The sequence below is a fragment of the Symphalangus syndactylus genome, chromosome 18 (genome assembly GCF_028878055.3).
Source record: "Symphalangus syndactylus isolate Jambi chromosome 18, NHGRI_mSymSyn1-v2.1_pri, whole genome shotgun sequence".
NCBI classification, from domain to species: domain Eukaryota; kingdom Metazoa; phylum Chordata; class Mammalia; order Primates; family Hylobatidae; genus Symphalangus; species Symphalangus syndactylus.
In genome coordinates this window covers 19,366,374-19,387,319 of record NC_072440.2, presented here as the reverse complement: position 1 = coordinate 19,387,319, position 20,946 = coordinate 19,366,374, and the positions used below count along the sequence as shown (strand labels likewise).

Genomic DNA, 20,946 nt, shown 5'->3' with positions numbered 1-20,946 from the left:
ATGAAGCTCTCACAGAGGAGCCAGAGGGATGGAAGCTGGCTTGTTTTCCATAAAACACCATCCAGATAAGAGAGGTGGAGATGGTAGGGAAGGCTTCTGGCTGGCTGAGAAAGTTACTGAAACTTCCTTCTCAGCTCTGCTCTCCAGCTGTCCTCCTCCAGCTCTCCAGCCCGCAGATCTGCACTCCTCAGGCGGAGAAAGAGGCCGGAAGATGAAGTTTGGTCATGTTTTGTAATGTGCTGCTGTTTCTTCCCCCTCTTCTCCAGAAATTGCTGATTTCTAGGAGGTTTCTTTCATTCTGCTCCTTCCCTACCCATCATGCTTGAGATGGGCCAGTCCCTTTAATGCTGATGCTCTTAGAGGGAGAGGGTATTTCCTCATTTGAATTTTGCCTCTGTATTTTCTTTTCTTTTTTTTTGAGGCAGAGTTTCGCTCTTGTTGCCCAGGCTGGAGCGCAATGGCACAATCCTTGCCCACTGCAACGTCCGCTTCCCGGGTTCAAGCTATTCTCCTGCCTCCCGAGTAGCTGGGATTACAGGCATGTGCCACCATGCCCAGCTAATTTTGTATTTTTAGTAGAGATGGGTTTCACCATGTTGGCCAGGCTGGTCTCAAACTCCTGACCTCAGGTGATCTGCCCACCTCGGCCTCCCAAAGTACTGAGATTACAGGCGTGAGCCACTGCGCCTGGCCTGCCTCTGCATTTTCTTGATCGTTCTCCTGGTCCTCTTTGGTTTTAGGAAGCCATACACCTGCCTGTGGCCCTTTCTCAGCCCTGACTCCGAGCATATGGCCCCAGGAGATCTTGGCCAAGTACACGCAGGTACAGCAGTTAGCCAGGCACCAGCCTGCTGTGCTCCCACGCTGCGGTATGAAGGGGACCCAGCTCTGCAGGCTGCCCAGGAAGAGGTGGCCAACTCACACAGGGCTATGGGTTCCCCACCAGAGATGATATCTTAGCTCCGTGTGCCTGTGTGAATCAACCACTGTGGCACTACGCTGTCAGTATTATAGGGACACAACTGCATAAAACATGTTTCTTGCCTTGATTTTATTATATTTGACCTCTGAGAAGAACAAAGAAAATAGAAGGTTGAGAAAACGCTAGAAGAAGGTTCAGAGAAGGTTGCGTGGGAACCAGAGGCGGCTTTTGGAAGAGTAGCCTTTGATCTGAGCCTGAAGGCTGGGTGGGATTTTAGCAGGCAACCCTGTGGGTGGCATCTTTCAGACCTGAGGCCCCCAACTAGGGGACAGACAACTGACTTCAACCTCATCCTGATTCTAGAAGGAAGAGTCAGCAGAGCAACCAGAGTTCTACTACGATGAGTTTGGTTTCCGTGTGTACAAGGAAGGTAAACCTGAGCCCCTTTTGTGTGTCATCTTGATGTTCTTTGGGGAGGACTCTGCTCCCTTGACTGGAATTACCCTGCCTGTGATGGCTGAGCTCTGATGCATCAGGGTTCCAGATTTAAGGACAGAGTGTATCTGAGGGTGATACTGTTATAAGTATGGGAGACCTCTGCTTTTTTTTGAGATAAATTTTACTGATCCTCACCTGACAGTAAAAGCAATCTTATTCACTGTAGAGAAGTTGAAAAATTCAGGCGGGACGTGGTGGCTCACACCTGTAATCCCAGCACTTTGGGAGGCTGAGGTGGGTGGATCACTTGAGGCCAAGAGTTCAAGACCAACCTGGCTAACATGGTGAAACCCCATCTCTACTAAAAATACAAAATTTGCCAGGTGTGATGGTGTGCGACTGTAATCCCAGCTGCTCGGAAGGCTGAGACAGGAGAATCTCTTGAACCCAGGAGGTGGAGGTTGCAGTGAGCCGAGATTGTGCCACTGCACTCCAGCCTGGGCAACGAGCAAAACTCTGCCTCAAAAAAGAAAAAAAGCATATTTTCGATGGCTGTGTAATATCCTATTATAATGAACATACAGTATTTGGATAACCACTTTTCTATAACTGAGTCTCTAGTCCATTTCTGTTTTCTACTATAAATGGACCTTTTGGTCCTGAGTGGGCTATTGGGAAGGCCATCTGCCAGGCCAGAACTGTGGCTAGGACATTTTAATTGACTGCAATTAATCACCTTCAGGTCACTCACGTTTCCAATTCTGACAAAAGTTTTCCTTGTTCTTCTGATTCATAGGCAGGTATTTGCAGGTTAAAGGTTTGGGTTGAGAGGGACACAGGGAACTTGCTGGTATGATGGAAGTATCAGTGTTTGGCTGGGTCACTGGAGTCAGAGTGTTCACTGTTATACCTTGGAACTGAGACTGCTTGATGGGGACAATGTTGAGACATTTGTTTATACACCAAAATGTACACTTAACATTTGTGCATTTTACTGTAGGTAAAGTCATTAAAGTTGGTGTTTTTGAAAGCTGGGCTGAGGGATTGGCTTTTGGGTGAATAAGGACGAGGCTGTCTGTGGAGCTCACCCAGGGATTGCTGGGCTGCCACAGGAGAGCTTGACCTCATTCATTCAACAAATATCTCATGAACCTAACTGTGGGTGGTGCAGTCTCCACAGCTGCATCCCCTGCAGGCCCTCGAACAAAACTGAAGGTGGTCTCAACTGCATGGAGTTCTCATTTTAGTGAGGGAGACAGGCAGTAAACAAGCATGTAATATTCTAGAGCAAGAAGGGCTGGGAAAATACTTCCAGGGATAGAGAAGAGGGGCAGTAAATCATATATAAAAAGGCCCTGAAGTGGCCCTTTCAGACCATGTCATTGGAGTGGAGAGAGCAAGAGGAAAATGGCAGGGGGTGAGGACAGAGTGGGCACAGCCCAGAGGAAGCAGCTGAGGGAGCCCTGGAAGGCCCTTGGCTTTGAGTCTCAGCTCTGAGCAGAGTGACATGATCTGACTTGCATTTTGGAAGGGTCACTGTGGCTGCTGAGGAGAACAGCCTTTGGGAGGTGAGGTCAGCGGGAGGGCCACTGCAGCGATCTGGATGAAGGACAGTGGCTTGGACAAGGGCCATGGTCAGGGGTGGTGAGACGTAAAGGAATCCTGTGGGTTTGCTGATGGACTGAGTGTGGGGTCTGGGCGAGGGAGGAGCCAGAGGTGACTCCAAGGTTTAGGCTGAGCATCGGGAGAATGGAGGTGTCATTTCTGGATCCGGGTAGTACTATGGTAGGAGTGGCTTTGAGGAGAAGGTGAGGAGCTTTGCTCCTCCTAGGGTGCATGTTAGATGCTCACCTGGAGCTGTCAGAAAGCCATTAGCTGTGGGAATCTGGATCTGGGGGGAGAGAGCTGGCCTAGAGCCGTGAAGCTCAGACCCTCCTGAAGACAGAGGCTTGGCTGCTTGGAGAACATGTAGCAGAGAAAGCTTTTTCTTTCCTCCTCGGCTCTCTCTTGGCAGAAGGTGATGAGCCTGGCTCCAGTCTGCTGGCAAACTCCCCTCTGATGGAGGATGCTCCACAGAGGCTGCGGTGGCAGGCCCACCTGGAGTTTACCCATAACCACGACGTGGGGGATCTCACCTGGGACAAGATTGCAGTCTCCCTACCCCGCTCTGAGAAGCTCCGCTCCCTGGTGCTGGCCGGCATCCCACATGGCATGAGGCCACAGGTAAGGTGGCCACAGGGACCCACAGGGTGTTGAGAGGGTCTTGGCCCCATGATCAGGTGTCACGAGAAAGACTGAGTGCCCTCGTGGCTCCCTTCCCTCAGCTATGGATGCGGCTCTCTGGGGCCCTGCAGAAGAAGAGGAACTCTGAGCTGTCCTACCGCGAGATTGTGAAGAACAGCTCCAACGACGAGACCATCGCTGCCAAGCAGGTGAGGCCGGCAGCACTGTGCAGGAAGAGCTGGAGGCTGTGTGGGCTCGCAGGAGAGAGGGAGCCCGCCTGGGGTTCTTAGAGTGTGCCCTTGTTGTGGGGTAGGGGAGGATACTTGCTCCTTCCTTGGTCCTCTGCAGGCCACAGAAAGAATTGTCCAAAAGGCCATCAGTGCTGTGGAAGGGCTTGGAGATGGGGTTCCCAAGGCCGGGTCCACTTTAGGAACAGATGGGGACTCTAAATATAGACTCCAGGCCTCAGGCCACACGTTCTCATTCAGTCGGTCTGGCGTGAAGCTTCCCAGCTGGATTGGATGTCCTGGCTCCACACTGGCTGGGAGCTGACCCTGAAGGGAGGAGGGTGACCTTGACCAGGAACACAAGGAATCCCCATTCCTGGGGGAGAAGCCCGCCTGGGGTCTGCCTCCCTCCCCCGGTGTCACAAGGTCTTGTTATTGTGGGTGCCGACGGCTGCCTGACAGATCGAGAAGGACCTGCTCCGCACCATGCCCAGCAACGCCTGCTTCGCCAGTGTGGGTAGCATCGGGGTGCCCCGCCTGCGCAGGGTGCTGCGGGCCCTGGCCTGGCTCTACCCAGAGATCGGCTACTGCCAGGGCACCGGCATGGTGAGCACAGCCCCAGAAAGAGCAGTGGCAGCCCCAGGTCCCCCTCCAGGACCCTAACAAGGAGTGGCCGCCCACTCCGGGGCGTCCCCAAGGAGATCGGGGCAGCTGCATGTTATGCAAGCGGAGGCGCCCCCCCAAGGGGTGTGAAACTGAGGCAGGCCAAGGAAGGCAGCCGGGGGAAGGCCTGTGTTCCAGCATGCGTGCCCCCCAAGAGGCTTTTGCTAATTGGTCTCCCTAGGGTAGGGGCACCTTTTCTAATTTGCACAAAGACCTGGGTAGAGGGCCTTTGTCCCTGTGGCCAGGTGGCCGCCTGCCTCCTGCTGTTCCTGGAGGAGGAGGACGCCTTCTGGATGATGTCTGCCATCATCGAGGACCTGCTCCCCGCCTCCTACTTCAGCACCACCCTGCTGGGCGTCCAGACTGACCAGCGGGTCCTGCGCCACCTCATTGTCCAGTACCTGCCTCGCCTGGACAAGCTGCTCCAGGAGCATGACATTGGTAAGGCGCCCCTGAGCCACTGGCTCCCATTCTGCAGCTTGGAGGACTCAGGCGGGTGACCGAGTGGGAATGGGGCACAGCCCCCCGACCACAGTCTTTGTCGCTCTTTTGTTCTCTGGTGTTCCCTGCCCCCTCCCCTCCTTTGCTCTGGAGCAGGGAGGACCTTGCTGCAGTTCCTGGGAGAGAGGTTTCTACCACCTCCTCCCCAGTGGCTTTGGCTCCTGTGTTTACAGAGCTGTCCCTGATCACACTGCACTGGTTCCTCACGGCCTTCGCCAGCGTGGTGGACATCAAGCTGCTCCTGCGCATCTGGGACCTGTTCTTCTACGAGGGCTCCCGGGTGCTGTTCCAGCTCACACTGGGCATGCTGCACCTCAAGGTGCTCCGCGGCCCCACTTCAGGCTGAGTAGGAGGAGCCCGAGATGGGGGGCAGGGGAGCGAGAGACCTCCCTGGGCCAGGCAAGACCAGCCCCCTGGCCCCTGACAACCGTGCCAAGGCAAACGGGTCCCTGAGGATGGGGGTTGGGGTCAGCTCAGTGCCACGTCCCTGCAGTGACAACCTTCTTCCCCCATCCTGCCCTGGCGTGGCCCAGGAGGAAGAGCTGATCCAGTCAGAGAACTCGGCCTGCATCTTCAACACGCTATCAGATATCCCGTCACAGATGGAGGACGTGGAGCTGCTTCTGGGGGTGGCTATGCGGCTGGCCGGCTCCCTCACCGATGTGGCCGTGGAGACTCAGCGCCGCAAGCACCTGGCCTATCTCATTGCAGACCAGGGCCAGCTCCTGGGGGCTGGCACCCTCACCAACCTCTCTCAGGTGGCCCAGGATGGGGGGGCCGCACCTTTGGCCCACAGCACATGGGGAGGAGGGGTCACCTTGAAGTTCAGAGCGCGGGGGCTGCGGGAAGCAAACCAGCCCTTCCTGCCCTGGCCCAGTCAGACCACAGCTGTGGGGTGACCCAGGCCTCCTCAGGCTTTGTGCACCTCAGGTTCTGACCCTGGCACAGTTTGGGAGGAAGGCAGACCCGGCTCTGAACTGATTATCTGTTTTCAATTCTCGGAGCCAGTGTCAGAGGCCATTTCAGATGAGACAGTATAAGCCAAGGGCTGGTGGGTTCTCTTCCTCCCGGGGGCCAGGACCGCGCTGACCCACTCCTCATGGTGCAGGTTGTTCGCCGCAGGACCCAGCGGAGGAAGTCCACCATCACTGCTCTGCTCTTCGGTGAGAGCTCTGTGGGTACCAGGCAGTGTGGGCATGTGGGAGTCTGTCCTCAACGCTCATGTGGACGTGGAGCTTCCTCCCCGGGGGCCTGGAGTAGGCCGTGGTCACCAGTGCTCTCTGGGCCTCCTAGGGGAGGATGACCTGGAGGCACTCAAGGCCAAGAACATCAAGCAGACGGAACTGGTGGCTGACCTCCGGGAAGCCATCCTGCGCGTGGCACGCCACTTCCAGTGCACAGACCCCAAAAACTGCAGTGTGGTGAGTCGCCAGCTCCCTGGGCTGGTACCGAATATGGCCCTAACTGCTCCAACCCCCTTGGTGGGCCTGTGTTCACTGTGGCAGGAGCTGACTCCAGACTACAGCATGGAGAGCCACCAGCGGGACCACGAGAACTATGTGGCGTGTTCACGTAGCCACCGTCGCCGAGCCAAAGCCCTGCTGGACTTTGAGCGGCACGACGACGACGAGCTGGGCTTCCGCAAGAACGACATCATCACAGTGCGTGGGGGTGCTGGATTACCAGGTCCTCAGGCTGTGGCGGGTTCCCCAGCCTCCCTCCACCAAGCCCCACCCCAACCCCTTTCTCTGCCAAGAGCTTCTCTTGTGAAGATGTAGGGGTCTTGGCCTGGCCTAGTTGCTGAGGAGTCATATCGGGGGTGCAGGAGTTGCTGGCCCAGGGCACCCAGCTTTGGTTCCTGCTGTTTTTCCTCCTGTGCAGATCGTGTCTCAGAAGGACGAGCACTGCTGGGTGGGGGAGCTCAACGGCCTGCGAGGTGGGGTCCTTGGTCTGCTCTTGAGCTGAGAGGGGGAGGAGGGGGTGGGCACAGAATACTTGGGTGACCCTGGCCACCGCCAGGCCGTTCTCCTCTATACCCCTGCCTGGCTTGAGGCCCCTGAAGCAGCTGAGCCGGCTTCCCGCTGCCTCAGCCTGCCTGCGGGCTGTGTCGGCTCTGTCCTCGGCCCTCGTGGTTGCTCCTTACAGGGCCTGTTTTTCCCACAGGCTGGTTTCCAGCCAAGTTCGTGGAAGTCCTGGATGAGCGCAGCAAAGAGGTGAGGGGGTGGGCGGGCTAGGCACGGCTGGCACCCTCCTAGCCAGGGCCTGTGTCCCCAGTGAGTCCTGGCCTGAAGCATGGCAGAGAGGACAGAGGAGGGTGACTGGCTGCAGGCGTCAGGCAGGGCTTTCTCAGACCCATCCCTCCCATCAGTACTCCATCGCGGGGGACGACTCGGTGACAGAGGGGGTCACAGACCTGGTGCGAGGGACCCTCTGCCCGGCCCTTAAGGCCCTGTTCGAACATGGACTGAAGAAGCCATCCCTGCTTGGGGGCGCCTGCCACCCCTGGCTGTTTATCGAGGAGGTAAGTCAGTGGCTGGGCCCATGACCCCCACCCTGCACCAGCCCTGCTGTGCCCCCTAGTACCCATCTTAGGCCCTTCCTGCCCCACAGAGAGGATGGGAAGAGCTGGCAGGGTGGTGACAGGTGCCCAGTTGGCCCCAAGGGCTTTGAACCAGCATCTTCCTGTCCCCACACTCACACTGTGTGCTGTTCCCACAGGCTGCAGGCCGGGAGGTCGAGAGAGACTTTGCCTCCGTGTATTCCCGCCTGGTGCTCTGTAAGACCTTCAGGTAACTGGGCCCGGGTTCTTCTGGTGGGGTCACCAGCAGTGGGAGGGCGGGGCCTGACCCAGCCCCAGCACCCCAGGAGTTTTGGTGCCCCCTCAGGTTGGATGAAGATGGCAAGGTCCTGACCCCGGAGGAGCTGCTCTACAGGGTAAGGGGGACCTCCTCTGCCAGACCCTAGAGACCTCTCTGGGGTTAGCCTGTGGGGGAGCCTGAGTGACAGCTGACGGTGCCGTCCCCAGGCTGTGCAGTCTGTGAACGTGACCCACGATGCAGTGCACGCACAAATGGATGTGAAGCTCCGCTCACTGATCTGCGTGGGGCTCAAGTGAGTGTGGAAAAGGGGTTGGAGGAGAGCCCTGGAGTGGGGGGACCTAGCCCAGCCTCATGGGGGTCCTTACAGGGAACCCTAAAGGACAAAACCTCAGGGGCTCAGGTCCTTCCCCAAAGAGGGTGGTCTGGGAGCTGCTGAGAGACAGGTAGGAGGCTTCCACCGTGGCTGCAGCCAGAGGGGCCTGGAGCCGCCCCTGCTCCCCACTCCTGGCCATGTCCCCAGTGAGCAGGTGCTGCACCTGTGGCTGGAGGTGCTCTGCTCCAGCCTGCCCACGGTGGAGAAGTGGTACCAGCCCTGGTCCTTCCTGCGCAGCCCGGGCTGGGTCCAGATCAAGTGTGAGCTCCGGTGAGGACCTTACTGGACTTGGGGGATGGAGGTGGGGTGGGAAGGGCTGGCTGGGAGTGACAAGAGCCTTACCACCCCCTCCTCACCTCTAGAGTCCTCTGCTGCTTTGCCTTCAGCCTCTCCCAGGACTGGGAGCTCCCTGCGAAGAGAGAGGTGGGTGGTGTGGGCCTTGTAGGGCCTGCACTGATGGAGCTGCCCAAACCGTTCGTGGGGTGGCTAAGGTGGGAACCCGGAGTGCTGGTGTCAGCAATTAGGAACCACCTCGGCCATGCCCAAGGCCTGTGAGGTGAGGGGCTGCCCTGTTTGCAGGCGCAGCAGCCCCTGAAGGAGGGCGTCCGGGACATGCTGGTGAAGCACCACCTCTTCAGCTGGGATGTGGATGGGTGACCTCCCTCCTCCCCAGCCCAGCCTCAGGCCTGCGTCTGAGGTGGCCCAGGGAAGAGCAGCTCCAGAGCCCTGGCCGGGGCCCCGGGATATCAGGCTGCCCCAGTCCAGGTTCCCCAGCACATCCCAGATGGTGGGAGCAGAGGGTGCCCTGCCCCACCAGGTCCTTAGGGATGCTCTAGGCCAAACCACAGTTTGTACCAAAAACCTTGTGAGGAGGTGGGGGAGCCATGCCAGTCTTTGCTCAGGAAGAGGGAAGGGGATGGGGGTGGCTAGTAGGCTCCTGGCCTCTTTCTTTGGTTTATAAATAAACTGTGTCTTTGAGAAAGCACCTCCCTGTCTTCTGTGCGGCTAGGGCTGCAGAGCTGTATTCATGTCCAAGGTTCTGCCCTTCCTTGAGTGGTCTAGAAGAAGGCACTGCCTGGCCCCTCAGATGCTGGGACACAACAGGCCCGGGACCCAGCTGTGCTACTCACCCCTTCCATGGATTGAATAAGATGGACTAACAGGCCTGTGTTTTTGTTTTTATTTTAAAAAGTTGTTCACACACCTTCCCCATCTTTGTCCCAGCACTGGTTTTGGTGACTCCACCCCTACTCCCCTATGAGTCAGCCCAAAATGTGAAACCAGTAGCCCCAGGGCAGGAGATGGCTACAACCTCATGGCCACCCCACAGCAGGGTGAAGCTCCTCCTGTCCTAGGGCCACGATGGCTGCAGTGAGGCGGCGGGGACGGAATGTGAGTGGGTGGAGAGCTCCTGGCAGGAAGGCCAGGTAGCACCTCTGCCCTCATGGCACTGATAAGGAGCCAGGAAGCAGGGCAGGTGGGGCATAGGCCGTGGCAGGGTACCTATATGTCAATCACACGTGATGGGTGGGCCTGGGTAGCTGCATGCCAGACTGGGCACCAGACCGTGGCACACAGCTCAAGGGTAACCTTGCATCCGGCCCCCAGGAGCCGTGGCCTTCCAGGCCCTTCTGTGAGAGTAGGATGGGAGGGAGTTGCACCCATCTCCTATACCCCCCCAAAAATATATGTCTATATGTATGTCGATATATAATATAGAGGTATATACACCTGTACAGAAAATTGTTGCCACCAACCACTAAATGGTTACACTACACCAAGACACTAAAATGGCAGGGAGCCCCATCCCAGGAAGCCCTGGGACCCTGGGGTTGGCAGACACGGGGAATAGTGGGTAGAGGCCCAGGCTAATTTCTCCCTTCACAGCAAAGCAGGGAGAGAAAGGTTAAGGGATGAATCCCCTTCCTGTCTCAGCCCTGGGTCAGAAGAGAAGCCTCCTGGCCGGGCTTCACCTACCTTAGCCAAATTGTAGCCAGACAGTGCCCCCTGACCCTGACCGGGTGTCCAAAACCCCAGCGTGAGAGCCAGGGCTGCTTCTTGACAGCTGCTCTCCTCTGCCCTGGGTGAGACTGAACCAGGAGTAGGGGCTTCTCTGTTCTAGCCTCCCAGGGAAGGGAAAAAGCAGGGGCTGTGATTGTCAAGACTCACAACCATGTGGAGAGGCCAAATCACACAGGACAGCCACGCACTGGAGTACCCTGGCTCCCTGGCTCCCAGCCCCTTCCCCACCCCCAGTCTTGAGCCAGAGAGCTACAAGCAGGAATCCCAGTGCAGCTGCAAATCATGGCCATCAAGGAAGTCTGTGGAGAAGAGGCTGGGGGCTGTGGTGCTGAGGGGGGCCAGGCTCAGCACGGGACCACCTGAGGACAGCTCCAGCCAGTCCATGCTGTCCAGGTGGCCATCAGCCAGGTCCAGGCCCATGGTGCTGCTGGGCTCAGGAACAAAGTGCAACTCCGAGGTGTCCATGGGTGACGGGGGGTGGTCCAGGATGGCAGTGCTGCTCAGCATCTGGCTATGGAGGTCGTCAATGAGGGAAAGGGGCTCTGGCCCCTCATGCCCACTGGTCAGCAGGGGCAGCCCCGTGCTGCTCTCCAGGAAATCCTCCAGGCGCCCAGGGAGGGAGGGTGAGCCTGGCGGAGGTGGGGCAGCCTGGGGGAGCTCAGCAGAGGGTGATGGCTGTGCTGCCAGGGGGGACCCACAGACTGTCTTCGGGGATGGCTTCTCCTTCCCTGGCAGGGATGGTGGCTCTTTGAAATCTGCTGAAATTTCTGCCAATCAATCAAGAGAGTAAATGGATATCAGAAACCAAGCCTGTATATCTACATGCAAAAGAATGAAGGTGGACTCCAACCTCACACCATTTACAAAAATAAAACGGATCAAAGACTTAAATGTAAGAGCTAAGACTATAAAACTCTTAAAAATATTTGCAAGTCACATATTTGATAAAGAAGTCATATCCAGAATACACAGAGAACTTCTAAAACTCAACAACAAAAAACCAAACTTGACTCAAGAATGGGTAAAGGATTTGAACAGACATTTTTCCAAAGATGATATACAAATGGCCAACAGCACATGAAAAGAGCTCAATATCACTAGTCATGAGGGAGATCACAGTGAGATACACCTCAAACCCACTGGAGTGGCTACTATAAAATTAAATTTTTAAGAAAGTGTTGGTGAGGACACAGAGAAGCTGGAGCCCTTGTGCCCTGTGGTAGAAATGCAAAATGGTGCAGCTGCTATGGAAAACAGTATGGAGGTTCCTCCAACACTTAAAAATAGAATTACCATATGATCTATCAATTCCACTGCTGGGCATATACCCAAAAGAATTGGAAGCAGGGTCTCAGATATTTGTACACAGGTGTTGATAAGTGCATTCACAACAGTAAAATGTGGAAGCAACCTATGTCCATCAATGGATGAAGGAATTGATACTATGCTTAGTACAACAGCCTGTCACTAAAGACAATTCATGATTGCACTTAGTCAAAATCATAGAGACAGAAAGTAGAATGGCAGTTGCTACGAGCTGGCGGAAGGGCCAAGCGGGAAGTTACTGTTTAATGGGGATAGTTTCAGTTTTACGAGATCAAGAGAAAGGGAGATGGATGGCAGTGATGGCTGCACACATTATGAATATATCTAATACCACTGAACCGTGCACTTAAAAAATGGTTACAATGGGCTGGGTGCAGTGGCTCACGCCTGTAATCCCAGCACTTTGGGAGGCCAAGTGGGGTGGATTACTTGAGGTCAGGAGTTCGAGACCAGCCAGGCCAACATGGTCAAACTCCGACCTCTACTAAAAATACAAAAATTAGCCGGGGCATGGTGGTACATGGCTGTAATCCCAGCTACTCGGGAGGCTGAGGTAGGAGAATGGCTTGAACCCGGGAGGCAGAGGTTGCAGTGAGCCGAGATTGCGCCACTGCACTCCAACCTGGGGGACAGAGTGACACCCTGTCTCAAAAAAAAAAAAAAGGTTATGATGGGTTGGGCACAGTGGCTCACACCTGTCATGCCAGCACTTTGGGAGGCCGGGACAGGAGGACTGGCTTCAAGCCAGGGGTTTGACAGCAGCCTGGGCAACAAGGCAAGACCCCACCTTTATCAAAAAACAACAAAAAAAGGTAAATTTTAGGTGTATTTTACCACAATTTTTTTTTTTTTTTTGAGACTTGAGTCTCACTGTTGCCCAGGCTGGAGTGCAGTGCCACGATCTTGGCTCACTGCAAGCTCCGCCTCCCAGGTTCAAGCCATTCTCCTGCCTCAGCCTCCTGAGTAGCTGGGACTACAGGCGCCCGCCACCATGCCCGGATAATTTTTTTGTATTTTTTAGTAAAGACGGGGTTTCACCATGTTAGCCAGGATGGTCTCGATCTCCTGACCTCGTGATTTGCCTGCCTCAGCCTCCCAAAGTGCTGGGATTACAGGTGTGAGCCACCATGCCCAGCCGATTTATCACAATTTTTAAAAATTAAAAAAAAATGTGCAAAGGACTCGGCCATTCTCCAATAGAAGATACACAAATGGTCAGGCAGCACATGAAAAGATGCTCCACGTCACTAAATGACAGAAATGCAAACTAAGATACCACTTCACACCCATTAGGACGGCTTGTATCAAAAAACTGAAAAGAAGAAGTGCTGGTGAGGAGGTGAAGAAACTGGAACGCTTGTGCATTGCTAGTGTGAATGTAAAACGTTACAGCTGCAGCGGAAACAGTTTAGTGATTCCTCAAAAAGTTAAACACAGAAGTTACCATATGCGGCCGGGCACGTTGGCTCACACCTGTAATCCTATCACTTTGGGAGGCTGAGGCAGGCAGACTGCCTGAGCTCAGGAGTTCAAAACCAGCCTGGGCAACACAGTGAAACCCCGTCTCTACTAAAAAATACAAAAAAAAAACTGGCCGGGTGTGGCGGCGGGTGCCTGTAGTCCCAGCTACTCCAGAGGCTGAGGCAAGAGAATTGCTTGAACCCGAGAGGCAGAGGTTGCAGTGAGCCAAGATCGTGCTACTGCACTCCAACCTGGGCAAGAGAGTGAGACTCCGTCTCCAAGGAAAAAAAAAAAGAAATTACCATATGATCCGGCAATTCCAGCCCTAGGTTTATGCCCAGAACTGAAAGCAGGGACTCAAGACAGACACTTGCACACCGACATTCACGACATCCAAAGGGTGGAAACAGCCCAGGTGTCCAGCCACAGATGAATGAAGAAAATGTGGTGTATCCACACTACAGGGTATGACTCAGCCTTTAAAAAGAGTGAAACTCTGACACATGCTGCAACACAGATGGACCCTGAGGACATTATGCTGAGTGAAATAAGCCAGACACAAAAGGACAAACTGTGATTCCACTTCTATGAGGTCCCCACGATAGGCAAATCCATAGAGAAAGTGGGATGGGGACTGCCAAGGGCTGGAGTTGGGGAGAATGGGGAGTTACTGTCTAATGGGTACAGTTTCCCTATGGGGTGAGGAAGTTCTAGAGTGGATAGGGGTGACAGCTGCACAACACTGTGAATGGACCTAATACCTCTGAATTGTACATTTAAAAAATGGTTAGAATGGCAAATTTTATTGTCTCACCACAACTAAAAAAAGAATTATGCAAAAACCAGGCCTGCTCCCCAACCCTGTGGGTTCTGGCCCCTCCTGTCCCAGCAGGATGCACTCTTTGCCCTGCAGCCGCTCTCACCAGGCAAGGAGGTCGCTGCCTGCCCAAGTGCCGCCACCTGCCCAAACCTCTCTCCTCAAACACCTGCTTCTAGCATCACTGCCACCTCTTGGGCCACTTTTCAGTGTCCCTTTGGCGGCAGGCAGCACCCACACCCACCATCTCCCTTTCTCTGCCATCCCTTAGAAGCTAGAGTTCAAAGCCTGTTCCCTTTTCCTTCTTGAACAATCTCTCTGGGGTAGCACCTCCTTCCCTTGGAACCGCCTGAAGCTCACGCCAAGGCCTCGCTCCTGAGCGCCCAGCCCAGCCATCCTCACAGCAGGTCCCATACCTGCCGCCTCAGTGCCACCTGCACTGGTGAGAGATGCACCTCAGACCCCAGGGACCCAAGGATCTCCCTAAGGCTTGAGAATTGCCGACCTCACAGGAACACCAGTGACTGAGCTCGTCTTAAATTGAAATAAAATTCACACGACATCAAATCCACTCTGGTAGAGCTGTGGTTCCAGGCTGAGCTCCCACTTTCCCTGCACCCCTCAGCCACTCCTCCTCCTGAAGCCACTGAGACACTGAGAGAAGTCCACGCTCACTGCCCAGCGTTGGCACCACAGGCCCAGGCTTCTTGCCTGCTGCCGCCAGTGAGCTCCTCCCCAGGACCATCTCAGGGTCGTCTAGGATCTTCCACTCCCAGCTGGGTCCCCTCACACAGACACGCGCTGTCTCCTGCCCAGCATCTCTCCTACCTCCTTCCTCCCCTCTGCAGGGGAACCTCCCAGAGAGCTCTCTATGGCCACCCCTACCCTGCTCCCAGGCCTCTCACGGACTTCCTGTTGTGCCCATGATGCCTACTTCCATGTCCAGGCCTCAGTCCCCAGCTCCCTTGGCCACGGCTGGCTTCCAGGACACCGTGCTCTGCCACTGCTTGTCCTCCCGACCCCCAAGGCTGGGCTTAGCCCCGACCTCTGCTCCCCCACCTCACACCCTGGGCAGCCTCCCGGCTCCAACTGCCAATCTAGATGCGACAACACCCCAACTCCTACCTCCAGCCCAGACCTCTCTCACAAATGCCACTTGATGTCAACTGTCCCTGTGAACCCTCCATTCGGTCTCGTGACACACCCCATCAGGGACTGTGCAATGTGGTCCCACACGTGCCCCCTCCCCAGCTCACCCCATCGATGGCCACTCCACCCTGGCCCTTCAGGCCACAGCCCTTGAAGTCATCCTTGGCTGTTCCTTCCCTCTCCCCCCCTCCCCCCGCCACTTCATCCATAAAGACACCAACCTGGCTCTCTCCAAATGAGGCTGACTCCAGCCGCTCCCCTGCCCGCCACTACTGCCTGCTGGGCCACAGCCCAGCTCTCCAGCCGCCCCCAACCTGGGGCTCCCTGCTTCTGCCCTTGCATGGCTACTATCGCCTGGGTCCTGCATCAGACCAGGCCTTTTCTGCTCAAGGCTGTGCGATGGCTTCCCACACAATGGAGCCAAAGCCACTCTGCCCTGGTGCCCAGGAGGCCACACATGATCTGGTCACAAAGCCCTTCTTCCCCTTTCCTTAACTCCACTCCAACCCGCCAGGCACTCCCGAGGCCGCACAGATGCACACAGCTGCCCCTGCTCACAGGAGACATCCCGGACCTTCCCCACCAGGCTCCCCAGACCTCTCCCTCCCCTCCATTTTTGTCCTAAGGCTCCTCTCAGATCTTCATATCATCTGCTTATTTCTTACATTTGTTGTCCACCTCCCCAGGCTGCACTGTGAGCTCCACAAGGGCAAACGTCTCTTCTGTTCATTGGCAGGCGAGGGCCTTGGGGCAGTGCTCCCAGCTGAAGGACGGCACGTTCCCTGGTCCTCTCGCCCAGGCCTTGGAGACGGGAGGGCTCACAGCCACCACTGCATCCACAATGCTTGCCCAAGACTGGCCACGCACAGAAGCATTCAGTAACAACAAACCAACCCAGGGCTAGAGACACCTATGAACACAGAAGGCCGTCAGGGAGGCAGCAGGGGACCTGGGGTTACCTCCGCTCTGAATGAGAATGTCAAACAGGTCGTCCATCTGCTGGCTTGAGGAACCATTTTCCTGTGGGACAAAGAAAAAAAAAAGATAAAAATCTTGAATGGGGGCTCCCAGCCTGAACTATGAATGAGGCCCCTCCCTCTGCCCCAGAATAAGCAGCCAGATCCACAGCACCCATGGGCATGCCCGGACTCCTGGAGCCCGACCCCTAACGACCCACTCCCCAAGGCCTCTCTGACCCTGAAGCTGGGCTTCGCCTGCCCCCTATTCCTCCGGGTGGGGCTGTAGGAGCCTCAGCCCAGCAGCCTAGGGCAGCTGCCAACACTGGCCAGGCCCAGCCCGCCTTCCTCACCTGCTGTTTGGGCTGCTGGCTCATGGTTTCCTCATAGCCAGGTGGTTCCTTCTTCAGCAGAGAAGTGGGGGTCCCAAAGAGGGGCTGCAGTGGGTGCTCCAGGTCCATCTGGGCAGAGGGGGCAGGCGCTGGAGAGCCAGGCTGGGATGAGGGCTGGACAGGAGAGCAGGGAGAGGACCAGTGGCCAGGGGGCTGGGGCTGCAGACCTGCCTTGTAGGGGGCTGGGGGTGGGGATAGGGCCAGGTCCTCTCACACTCTAGGAGGGAAGATGGGAGGCACTGGCTTTTAGGGAGCTTTTGTGAAAGCCACTAGGTAAGAAGGAATACAGGGTGGGGGGCCCTCAACCCTGCAGGGGGTGCCTGGCCCCATTGAGGTTTGGGAGAGGTCTCTGGGCTGGGCTGGTCACCCCCTTAGGTTTCTGCAGCTTGTTTCTCTGCTTGGGGCTGCTCAGGCACCCTAGTCTCCTACCCTGAGGTACCTGTTCCTGTCACTGTCTCCTCTACCTCCAAGTTCTGCAGGACCACGAAGCTACATAAAGCCTTAGGGCAGCCTCACCTGTGGCCTGGGCTGAGAGAGTGTCTGCTGGGGGAGCTTTCCGCTGCTGACACCTTGATGGGGACAGCTGGCCTCTCTGAGGGGAGGACCCTGAGCTGGATCCTGGCCAGAGAGAGGACCCCACAGCCTCTCCCCAGGGCAGGCTACCTCTGACCTTCACTGGCCATTCCCCACAGAGCAGCACTAGGGCAGGCCCAGCCTGGGTATGGGCTGCTCAGGAGTCCTGCTGCTGAGGCGCCAAAATGTTCTAGTCTCAACAGCCAGAGGTGGGGAGCTCACCAATGGCTCCACCCTACAGCTAGGGGGTCTGAGGCAGGTCCCTTAACTTTCCTAAGTCTCAGTGCCCCCCCACCGGTGAAGGAAGATTAAATGAAGCAAACACAAAATGTCCAGCATGAGGGGGCCCCTGGCCCAAGTGGGCTGTAACGAGACACTCTTCCCACCCTCCTCTGGGCCCTGCCCAGTTCCTCCCATACCCAGGTACCTGCTGGGGGCTCCCACTGGACAGGCCAGGGCTGTCTGCATTCTTATTGGTCACGGTGAGGACAAGGTGGGTCCCTGTGGAGTCAGTGATGAGGGTGGGAGGTGCAACCCCCTTGATGAGGCCAGGGCCCTGAGGCCCCAGAAGCAGCTGGGGGGCGGGGACCAGCTCGGGCTCAGGCTGCATGGCTTCCTGCTTCACCACCACGGACGGGGGCCCCGGGGCCGCAGCACAAGGGTCTATGTGGTTGGTGGTTGGGGCTGCCAGGCTGGGGTTGAATGGGTGAGCAGGGCCCAGGGGTTGTCGGCTCAGCTGGCAGCTGGAGAAGCTGTTCTCCTGCTTCACTGGGGTGCCGAGAGGGGCAGAGGTGGGGGCGGGCTGCTGGGCTCGCTTCTCCTGCTCCAGCTGCAGCCTGAGCCGCTCCACCAGCTGCTGCTTCTGCCGGAGCATGCGCGTCAGCTCCTCGATCTGCTTGTCTTTCTCCTGCAGCATCTGGTCCTTGTCGCGCCCCTCTAGGTCCGCCCGCCCCCCAGGGCTCAGGCAACAGGACCCGGCCCGGGGGCCCTCCTCCTTCACGAGGATCTGCAGTGGCGAGGCCTGCAGGGTCAGCTGCGTCAGAGGTGATGTCACCATCTCACCAAATGTGTCTCCGGGGGTGGAGTTTTCATCACCCGTGCTGAGCAGTGAGCGCTCTGAGGGAGTAGGAGACACAGGGGGTGTGGAGCCCGTGCTGCCAAACTTCACCACTCCATTGCTGGTCACCGTGGCCACCACCACCTCAGTTGGGGCCAGGCCTGCTGCCACCAGGGCTGGCCCCGTGCTCAGCCGGGCCGCCGGGAAGGCTACCACCACCTCGCCAGCCTTGTGCAGGATAGAGGTGGTGGCAGGGGCCTTGGGGGCTCCTGGGACAGGGCTGATTTGGTCTTGATAGGCTCGAAGGCGCTCAATCAGCTCAGTTTTGGTGCCTGAGACAGGCAGTGATCGCAACTTCAGCTCCTGCTTCAGCTCTGCCACCTGCAAGGCAGTCAAGAGTCAAGGAGGACAGCGGCAGCTGGACACAGGGCACTGGGTCCAGGCAGAAGGGCAGTCTGGGCCCCATGGGCCACTTCAGATGCATCAACTACCCTAATCCTCCAGCAGCCTGGAGGGCGCAATGCCCCCCACCACCTGAGCCAACAGGTGAGAACAACCCCCAACACCTGAGAACAACCCCCCAACACCTGAGAACAACAACTTTCATTGTTCTCACTCTAGCAGGGGCCTGGTTAAAATGCTCCCCACCTACGCAGGCAACAGGGGCTGGTACATGGTGCCCACAGCTGCCCCCAGCCCCCAGCATGGTGCCTGGGCTCAATAAATATTCAATGGAACAGACTGAATTTTGCAGAAGAGAAAACTGAGCTCATGAAAGTAGGGCCCAGCCTGGTTCAGAGAACAAGTTCTCAAGGGAGAGCTTGGTCCAATCCATCTTCTGATGGGGCAGAGAAAACACGCAAGGTGCTGGGCATGACCCACTCCTCCCCAAGGCCCTAGGATGGAAGCCAGGTCTGCGGCCCTGATCACAGGCCGCCCTCTTCCCAGGCAGACACTGCACCTGAACGGCAGAGTGAGCTCCGCATTAACCAGCAAAGGGGAAAATGCGGGCAGGGCTGCTACTGGACAGTCCTGTCTACACTGACCAGGTCTGCGACTGTGGACAAGCTCCTCCTCCTGTCGCTGCCTCTGCTTGACCATCCTCAAAGGGGCACCAATCCCCACTTCTCACACTGCATGCACCATACAAGTCGAGGAAGATAAGAGACATACGACGGCCTGGACAGACGCTGGCTGTGCTGCCAACAATAGGAACCACCACGAGGAAGCTGGTGTCATTCACCATGACCACCTCCAGGCAGCCTCAGAGCTGTGTCCAAGGTACCCCTGTCTGATGGGGACCAGAGCCTGGAGCCCTGCTCTGCTTTCCATGACGGTGGGTCCTAGGCTGGCTGCCTTCCCTGCCTAAAAACCAGCACCCAGATAGCCCCCGTGGGAAGGACCAGGCCGGCAGTGACTCAAGTTTTCCAGTGGCCATGTACCTTCATGTCGTCCAGGTTGGCCGGCAGGGCTCCCGGCTTGCCAGTCAGTGAGGTGCTGTTCTGACGTGCCAGCCCACAGGGCCCAGGGGTGCCCGAGCTGGAGCTGCTATTGGTAGTGGAGAGGCTGCGTACTGGGGGGGTCCCGCTGCTTCCCAGGGCCTCGCTTGCTGACCTGAGAAGAAAAGGCAGAAATTAGCACCCATCCAGCATCACCCGTGGCCTCTGCAGGTGGCAGCCCAAGCCTGGGCTGCAGGGTTGGGTACAGATGGGCATGGGGCAAGGACCCAGCAAAGGCTAGGGTGGCCCTACCTGCAGACCACTCTGTAGCATCCAGACCAGAGGGTCCTTAAAGATGTGGGGTTCACCCCCACCAGACCTGGCACCTGCCTGGCTCAGGGTGGCTGGGGGAGGGCAGGGGCAGGTAGTGAGGAGCGGGTGCCTACTTTGGCGGGGCAGGCAGGATGGCCTGGTAGTTGTGGTGCTGCTGCTGCTGCTGGTTGAGGATCTGCAGCTGGAGGAAGAGCTGCTGCTGCTGCAGGATCTTGGCGTAGGACGAGTCCATGGGGGGTGCCCCCCTGTCCTGCTTCTGATCCGGGGGGATGTACTGGTGGTACTTGAGCTTCTTCACCTTTGGCTTCAGCTCCTTGGCCTTCTTGCTGCGCTGTGCCTTCTCACTGGCAGACTTGGGTTGGCTTTGCTGAGGGCACAGGAGACAGGGTGCCGTTCAGGGGCAGCCTCAGGCTTCTCGGGGTGGGGCTGGCAGCTCTCCCCACGCCTGTGTGGCTTCCGAGAAGACATTCCCCATCCACACTTCGCCCATTTCCAATCTTCCCTGTGGGACCGTACACCCCGTCAAAAGCAGAAATGTGCCCAGAAATGTGCCAGGAAAGGGGCTGGAATGACAAAGAGGGCTGTGCCTGGCCCCCGGCTTAAAAGAGCTTCTAGCTTGGAGGGTAAATCAACCAAATGTTCAAGCACAGACATCACCATGACCCCAAGAAGGGTGAACACAAGGAGGTAAAACCCAGCTGACTGATGGAGCTCGGGCTGCCCCAGACAAGGCACTTTACAAAGACGGGGCCAGGCAAGCCTCTCAAGAATGCTGCTTGCTCTTCTCTTGCTCTTTTTGGGGCTGGGGGGAGTTCTGCCAGTTAGGAACTGTCTACTTGAAAATGGTGAACAGGCTCAAAGAAGTCACTTGCCCAAAGGCACAATGTGATCTTGTTCTTGTTCTAACACAGGACTCCAAAAGCTCCTATTCATGCCCCAAAGACCTCCAGCCGGCACAGCCACTGGGCCAGGACAGTCGGAAGACCCAAGAAGGGTCAGCAGGTGATACATGGGAGGTCTGTTCTTGGAGCAAGGAAGGGCGCAGTTGGACGAGGTGAGTTAGCAACGGAGCGCCAGAGAGACCATGGAGAGCCGAGAAGTTTTGAGCAGAGAATGGCAGACAGAAGCATACAAGGCTGGATGTAGGAACAGGTGGTGTCTAGACCTTGTGGCAATGAGGACCGAAAGGAAGGTTTGGGCAGGTGACCCACTAGTGGAAGAACAGACATGTGGAAGTGAACATGTGGCAGGTGAG

General features: G+C 56.8%; 2 protein-coding genes across 36 annotated transcripts in view; one reads left to right on the top strand and one right to left on the bottom strand.

Moving 5' to 3' along the window:
* Nucleotides 1-9,332, top strand: part of SGSM3 (small G protein signaling modulator 3) — a 40,795-nt gene extending 31,463 nt beyond the window's left edge. For 5 of the 29 annotated variants that reach the window (XM_063622910.1, XM_055252764.2, XM_063622913.1 and 2 more), the window contains 20 exons: nucleotides 741-823; nucleotides 1,286-1,352; nucleotides 3,375-3,583; nucleotides 3,685-3,792; nucleotides 4,273-4,416; nucleotides 4,719-4,914; nucleotides 5,148-5,293; nucleotides 5,508-5,732; nucleotides 6,083-6,137; nucleotides 6,268-6,395; nucleotides 6,480-6,635; nucleotides 6,856-6,910; nucleotides 7,138-7,187; nucleotides 7,343-7,495; nucleotides 7,693-7,763; nucleotides 7,860-7,908; nucleotides 8,000-8,085; nucleotides 8,314-8,436; nucleotides 8,529-8,589; nucleotides 9,176-9,332. In XM_063622910.1, the coding sequence (XP_063478980.1) occupies nucleotides 741-823; nucleotides 1,286-1,352; nucleotides 3,375-3,583; nucleotides 3,685-3,792; nucleotides 4,273-4,416; nucleotides 4,719-4,914; nucleotides 5,148-5,293; nucleotides 5,508-5,732; nucleotides 6,083-6,137; nucleotides 6,268-6,395; nucleotides 6,480-6,635; nucleotides 6,856-6,910; nucleotides 7,138-7,187; nucleotides 7,343-7,495; nucleotides 7,693-7,763; nucleotides 7,860-7,908; nucleotides 8,000-8,085; nucleotides 8,314-8,436; nucleotides 8,529-8,589; nucleotides 9,176-9,316 (2,306 nt within the window). In that variant the 3' untranslated portion in view covers nucleotides 9,317-9,332. Of the gene's footprint in view, nucleotides 1-134; nucleotides 232-739; nucleotides 824-1,285; nucleotides 1,353-3,374; nucleotides 3,584-3,684; nucleotides 3,793-4,272; nucleotides 4,417-4,718; nucleotides 4,915-5,147; nucleotides 5,294-5,507; nucleotides 5,733-6,082; nucleotides 6,138-6,267; nucleotides 6,396-6,479; nucleotides 6,636-6,855; nucleotides 6,911-7,137; nucleotides 7,188-7,342; nucleotides 7,496-7,692; nucleotides 7,764-7,839; nucleotides 7,909-7,999; nucleotides 8,437-8,528; nucleotides 8,594-8,745; nucleotides 9,152-9,175 lie in introns of those variants that run through there. The other 24 variants (XM_055252769.2, XM_055252768.2, XM_063622915.1 and 21 more) reach the window with 16 other exon arrangements.
* The window catches only part of MRTFA (myocardin related transcription factor A), a 232,145-nt gene continuing 220,530 nt past the window's right edge, over nucleotides 9,332-20,946 (bottom strand). For all 7 annotated transcript variants that reach the window (XM_063622894.1, XM_063622896.1, XM_063622895.1 and 4 more), the window contains 6 exons: nucleotides 19,805-20,058; nucleotides 19,362-19,533; nucleotides 17,290-18,300; nucleotides 16,251-16,403; nucleotides 15,901-15,961; nucleotides 9,332-10,955 (listed from right to left, as the gene is read on the bottom strand). In XM_063622894.1, coding sequence (XP_063478964.1) covers nucleotides 10,438-10,955; nucleotides 15,901-15,961; nucleotides 16,251-16,403; nucleotides 17,290-18,300; nucleotides 19,362-19,533; nucleotides 19,805-20,058 — 2,169 coding nt within the window. In that variant the 3' untranslated portion in view covers nucleotides 9,332-10,437. The remainder of the gene's footprint in view (nucleotides 10,956-15,900; nucleotides 15,962-16,250; nucleotides 16,404-17,289; nucleotides 18,301-19,361; nucleotides 19,534-19,804; nucleotides 20,059-20,946) is intronic.